This window comes from Garra rufa, chromosome 4 (genome assembly GCF_049309525.1).
Source record: "Garra rufa chromosome 4, GarRuf1.0, whole genome shotgun sequence".
Taxonomy (NCBI): Eukaryota; Metazoa; Chordata; class Actinopteri; order Cypriniformes; family Cyprinidae; genus Garra; species Garra rufa.
The window spans coordinates 31308365-31315280 of record NC_133364.1 but is presented as its reverse complement, the minus strand read 5'-3'; the positions used below and the strand labels follow the sequence as shown (position 1 = coordinate 31315280).

The window sequence follows — 6916 nt, the reverse complement described above, 5'->3', positions numbered from 1 at the left end:
ATAAACATTACACACAACAAGTGAAGTAGTTCAAGCCTTTTATTGTTTTAATATTGATGATTTTGGCTAGGGATGCACCGAAATGAAATTCTTGGCCGAAGCCGAATAACAATGAAATGCTTGGCCGAAGGCCGAATACCGAACGCGTTGTTTCGCATTTTTTTCCATTTATTTTGCCACCTTACAATAAGTAAATAGTAAAAATTTGCTTTTTACTATTTTGCATTGCTTTTCAGAGAAATAAAATAACAAAAATACAATTTCAAAATATTTATTTAACACTGAACTAGTTTTTAATATTAATATTTTTACTAGAAATTAATATTAAAGTTTCAAAGAATAAATCAATTATATTAATTTAACCAATTGTTATCAATCAAATATTATATTACTTAAATAACATATACATATATTTTACTGCCTTTGTTTAAATTGTTTACATTTTTATAACACATTATCTTGTGGATCCATCAGTTCACATTTACAACTCTACTGTATGTGTTTCTCTTCCAGCGGGAGGCGCTGTCAGAATAATATTACACAAAGCAGCGCAGCAAATGACTTTGAAACGTGCAGCGCTCATATTTATTCAATGGATAGCCTTTTGAAGTTTCATCGCAATTCTTGTCTTTCAGTCCCCACATTTAAGACAGCCTGAAATCATAATTAAGACTTTCTTAGCCCCTAAATAAAACTGAAGTCATCAATGAAAATTAAGAGCTTTATTTAAGTCTTTCAAAAAACAAACCTTACACAAAATACGTTTCTTTTTATTTTTTTCCCACCATGTTCAGGGCACAAGAAAAATATTAAGGGGACTAAATTAATATCAGCATATAAAGTATAATCGCCTCTTATTGTCTCTGAGAGAATGCACGTCAGATGCTGAAAGCACTGTCAGTTTTTCACTTTCACATATAGTGCAGTTTTCACGTTGCTTGTGTGATATCCATTGGCTCACCTCCATGGTTTAAAACATAAATATTTATAAAAATACAGTATATAGAAAGGACAAATCTTTAAAATATTGTGACGTAACACCAACGTAAAGCCATTGTTTTTCACTCACTGAAAGCTACATCCGTCTCTTTCTCTGCTCTCATCACTGGCTGCACGACTGCAGACACACACCCTCTTGAAACTTCGGCATTACATGTTTTGCAAATCGCTATCCGTGGGTCTTGCTCGGATATACTGATATACGTCCACACCGCAGATGTGTTGCTTCAGACAAGCACGTGCAGGCTGCGGTTTCTGTTTGCGTTAACATACTGTATCGGCCGTGTTGTTTCGGTGATAAAAGTCTTCCGGCCGAACACCGAAAATGCCCTTTTGGGCCATTTTCGGCCGAACATTTTCGGTGGCCGAATATTCGGTGCATCCCTAATTTTGGCATACAGCTCATGAAAACCCAAAATTCCTATCTCAAAAAATTAGCATATTTCATCCGTGTTTTTAATACAAAAAAAGTCAACCTTCAAATAATTATGTTCAGTTATGCACTCAATACTTGGTCGGGAATCCTTTTGCAGAAATGACTGCTTCAATGCGGCGTGGCATGGAGACAATCAGCCTGTGGCACTGCTGAGGTGTTATGGAGGCCCAGGATGCTTCGATAGCGGCCTTAAGCTCATCCAGAGTGTTGGGTCTTGCATCTCTCAACTTTCTCTTCACAATATCCCACAGATTCTCTATGGGGTTCAGGTCAGGAGAGTTGGCAGGCCAATTGAGCGCAGTAATACCATGGTCAGTAAACCATTTACCAGTGGTTTTGGCACTGTGAGCAGGTGCCAGGTCGTGCTGAAAAATTAAATCTTCATCTCCATAAAGCTTTTCAGCAGATGGAAGCATGAAGTGCTCCAAAATCTCCTGATAGCTAGCTGCATTGACCCTGCCCTTGATAAAACACAGTGGACCAAGCAGCAGCTGACATGGCACCCCAGACCATCACTGACTGTGGGTACTTGACACTGGACTTCAGGCATTTTGGCATTTCCCTCTCCCCAGTCTTCCTCCAGACTCTGGCACCTTGATTTCCGAATGACATGCAAAATTTGCTTTCATCCGAAAAAAGTACTTTGGACCACTGAGCAACAGTCCAGTGCTGCTTCTCTGTAGCCCAGGTCAGGCGCTTCTGCCGCTGTTTCTGGTTCAAAAGTGGCTTGACCTGGCGCCTGTACACGGTGGCTCTGGATGTTTCTACTCCAGACTCAGTCCACTGCTTCCGCAGGTCCCCCAAGGTCTGGAATCGGTCCTTCTCCACAATCTTCCTCAGGGTCCGGTCACCTCTTCTCGTTGTGCAGCGTTTTCTGCCACACTTTTTCCTTCCCACAGACTTCCCACTGAGGTGCCTTGATACAGCACTCTGGGAACAGCCTATTCGTTCAGAAATTTCTTTCTGTGTCTTACCCTCTTGCTTGAGGGTGTCAATGATGGCCTTCTGGACAGCAGTCAGGTCGGCAGTCTTACCCATGATTGCGGTTTTGAGTAATGAACCAGGCTGGGAGTTTTTAAAAGCCTCAGGAATCTTTTGCAGGTGTTTAGAGTTAATTAGTTGATTCAGATGATTAGGTTAATAGCTCGCTTTGAGAACCTTTTCATGATATGCTAATTTTTTTAGATAGGAATTTTGGGTTTTCATGAGCTGTATGCCAAAATCATCAATATTAAAACAATAAAAGGCTTGAACTACTTCAGTTAGTGTGTAATGAAATCTAAAATATATGAAAGTCTAATGTTTATCAGTACATTACAGGAAATAATGAACTTTATCACAATATGCTAATTTTTTGAGAAGGACCTGTAGTAGTTTCCATGGATCTAGTCTTCACATCTGTTTATTTAATATTTGAATCATGTGGTGGAATAGAATTGGCTAGATGGCACTGTCCCAAAAAACAGGGTCCTAAAAATGCGGTTGTAGAACTGCAGCCTCCGGTACTTAAAGAACATAGTATTGTGGGTTGATTTTGATTAGACCAATGCGAAAATCGACCCGTGGTTTTAAAAGAAACAGCTACTTTAAGCAGGCTGTGTGCAGTTTACTGTGGATTGACTGTTTTGAAACTCATATGGTGGTTACATAGCCCCTAGACCTCAGTTATCATGAAAAAAGCCAGGAAATTTCGATTTTGACAATATGGGACCTTTAACATTCACACTAGCATTTTTGGCGGCGAACCTAAAGGCATGATATGTTCACAACCTGATTCGTTATATGTTATATGTGTTATATGTTGTGACGGAGAACACAGGACATTCCAAATAAAAGGAAAGGGTGTGTTCGACTTAAAGTGGCCATGCGGGTGTATGACACCAAAGTACATTGATCGGTCTGCTTAGCGCCGCTTGAAGTCGAATACACCCTTATGCCGTCTGCTGAACTAAACGGTTCATTGTTGCGTGTATATGATTTTATTTTCACCACCTGCAAACTCACAAAGAGCTCATAAAAGGTACCTTACTTCCTCTTTGCTCAACGTTTGCCCTCTGCTCGTTTTGTTTTGCACTGCTTGTTCCCTTGTCATTACTTCCTTTTCTCTGGTTCGTTTAGAAGTATTTGGTCCTTGTTGCATTCATATTTCATTCAAACCACACCAGAGTTCATTTGAAAGTGGACCTAGACCTAGATCTTTTTAGCGGTCTCTTCCGCTTCTTTGGTGCACACCAGGGTTTGGATGGCAGCTTTCACATTTACAGAAATGAACCGGACTAACAGAGCAGTCGCACCAGAGTTTGTTTAAATCGAATCAAACATCAGTGTGAACACACCCATGTAGTCCTGTTCTATGTTGTCAAAAGATGCAATGGCATGATATTTTTTTTTCGCGTTTACAAATACAGTATCTGCAAAACTAGTTCCCTTGGGAAATAGCCTTTTTTGGATTGCAGGTTTTTCACTTCAAGTCCTGAGTTAACAATACTGAAGGAATTGTTAGTAAGGTTCTGAGAGTTCCTTTAAGAACTCTTGGTAGCTTGGTAGCTAGTTGAGTTTGATGCTTTATGTTGGTTCTGATGCTTTGTGCTATTAATTTGTCTTTTCTTTTATTTTAGACCTGTTGTCTCTAAAAGAGGAGAGACAAGAAGTGACTAAAGTGGAAGAGAAAGATCAGTATGCGAAACATCATGATTTCATAAATGGAGAAAAATCTTTTAGTTGCACACAGACTTCATCACAAAAAATAGCTCAAGCGATTGGAAGCAATTTCACCTGCTTTCAGTGTGGAAAAAGTTTCACACAAAGAAGAAACCTTACTATGCACGTGAAAATTCACTCTAATAAGAAGTCTTACACGTGCCCTCAGTGCGGACAAAGTTTTACTCTTAAAGGAAACCTTAATAAACACATGCAAATTCACACTGGAGAGACTCCTTACGCCTGCAAAGAGTGTGGGAAGAGCTTCTCAAGAAAAGGAAGTCTTAAGACTCACATGAGACTTCACACTGGAGAGAAACCGTATAAATGCCCTCAGTGTGGAAACGGTTTTACACGTAGAGGAACCCTTAATACCCACATGAGAATTCACACTGGAGAGAAGCCTTTTATGTGCAAACTGTGTGGGAAGAGCCTCTCAAGAAAAGAAAGCCTTAAAACTCACATGAGAATTCACACCAAAGAGAGGCCTTACACATGTCCGCATTGCGGTAAGAAGTTTACACGGAAAGGAACCCTTGGTGCCCACATGAGATTGCACACTGACCCTCACTTTTCACAAAAAGGTCTGAAGACTTCTGTGAAAACTGAAGAGAAGCCATGGAGTTTCACAAACAGGAAACACCTTAAGAATCATGTAGCAACTCACTCCGGGAAAAAGCCCTTTATGTGCCATTACTGTGGAAAGAGTTTCTCATTTAAAGGAAATGCCAAGGTTCACATGAGAATTCACACTGGAGAAAAGCCGTTCAAGTGTGACCAGTGTGGAAAGAGTTTCAGACATAAAGTAACGCTTGATTACCACATGAGGATTCACACGAGAGAGAACAGTTTTCTATGTCATCAGTGTGGGGGGAGTTTCTCAGACAGTAAAGAACTTGAGAGTCATGTTTTAACTCACAGTAAAAGCGCTGGAGTGAACACTTTCATGTGTTATCACTGTGGGAAGATTTGCCTAAACGCAGCGAACCTTGAGATTCACATACGAGTTCACACTGGAGAGAAGCCTTTCATCTGTCTTCAGTGTGGAAAGAGTTTCTCACGCAAAGGAAACCTTCAGACTCACATGAGGGTTCACACTGGAGAGAAGCCTTTCACGTGTCATCAGTGTGAAAAGAGTTTCACATATCAAAGAGACCTGAAACATCATTTGCAAACTCACTCTGGAAAGAAATTGCAGGCTTCAGAGTGTGACGAGAGGTTTAGGAAAAATCGCCTGCCCATTCACTCTAGAGGAAAGAGATTCAATTGCGTTGAGAGGAATAAAAAAAGTCTTTCGACGTCAAACTTACAGATGCACCTGAGAAGTCAAGCATTTGTGAGACCATATTTTTGTTCTGTGTGTGGAAAGATTTTTAAATGGCTGAGGAATTTTAAATGGCACCAGAAAATATGTAGTGTGCAACATTAAGTTCAGCTTAGATGTTCTCAACTCTAGCCTTCGAGGCGTGCTTTCCTGCAGTCTGGACTCTGCAGGAAAGAAACCTTGAAGGCCAGCTTTGAGAAGAGTTGAGTAGGTCATCACTTATTTGATTGTTTAATACACCAAAAGTATGTTTTATTAGTGTTATTGATATTATTAATAATCATTATGTAATCAGAAATTACAAGACAAACTGAAAGAAATAATAAACACTGTATTATCTGATTCAACTTATGCTGGATTTTTTTTTTTTTTTTTTTTTTTTGCCTTTAATCCATAATCATCAAAAATAAACCAAATAAAGGCTTGGAATATTTCACTTTGTGTGTAGTGAACTAATATAACAAACAAGTTTCACTATTTGAAACAAATTGTTGAAGTAAATGGACGTTTTGGCACATTCCTGTACATCGTGTTTAAATGTATATATTTCCGTTAAACAAGCTTCTTAGGACCCAATTAGGACCAAAAGGCTAGTTTATCGTTGACGATTAATGGTCAGGGACATTTAGGATTTTGGTTGTTGCATGTTTGTTTGTTTTTGTGTTTTTAGTAGTGTGTGGCCTAAAATGTTTTATTTACAAACCTTGTTTTCTGTATAATAGGCTACAGATTTCACTATAGATTTTTCCTATTCCTCTTTCCATAAATAAATGTGCTACGGAAGGGACTCGTTATAAATGGTTTCAACACCAAAATACATTTTGCCATTTTTGCTAAACACTTTTAGTTTATTTATTTAGTCATTTTCAGCACACACTTGGACAATGTGTATTGCACCACGAATAAATTTCTGAAAACCTGTGAAATATGTTTGTAAATTTATGTCATTTTCCATGTACTTTTATGATTTTAGCGTGTATAGGAATTTTATTTTGCTGTAGACGTGTGACGTCACTAGGCTGCGCCGCGATCCTACATTTGTGATTTGCCTAAACAAAGGTATGTTTTTAACGATTTTAAATGTTTAAATCAATGCGAACCGTTTAGTTTCCTGCACATAAACAATTTATTATTAAATGTAGCACTGTAATGCTTTAGCTTGCATTAATAAACGCTATTTTTTTGTGAGTACAACGCATGCACACATAAGTAACAGAAAAGATGCGGCTCATTTTGCTCACTTTATCGTGAATTAGTTAGTCGTAAGTAAATATTAACTGGTTCTATAGTTCGTGCTTTTTCAATAATTTATAGTTACAGTTTTGAGTGTTTTAGGCTATTACTCTGACTGACCCTCTTGCCAGTGCACTGACTGCTGAACTAAAGAGCTGATTTAGACGCACACAGATTGATTTTTCTTTCTGTTAACTATTCTCATTTAAACAGGACAAATTGTC

At 38.6% G+C, this 6916-nt stretch overlaps 1 protein-coding gene across 1 annotated transcript in view; it reads left to right on the top strand.

Moving 5' to 3' along the window:
* The window catches only part of LOC141332874 (uncharacterized), a 34741-nt gene extending 28935 nt beyond the window's left edge, over window positions 1-5806 (top strand). The window contains exon 2 of the mRNA XM_073837836.1: window positions 4054-5806. Within this exon, the coding sequence (XP_073693937.1) occupies window positions 4054-5564 (1511 nt within the window). The 3' untranslated portion in view covers window positions 5565-5806. The remainder of the gene's footprint in view (window positions 1-4053) is intronic.
* Window positions 5807-6916: the final 1110 nt, after the last annotated feature.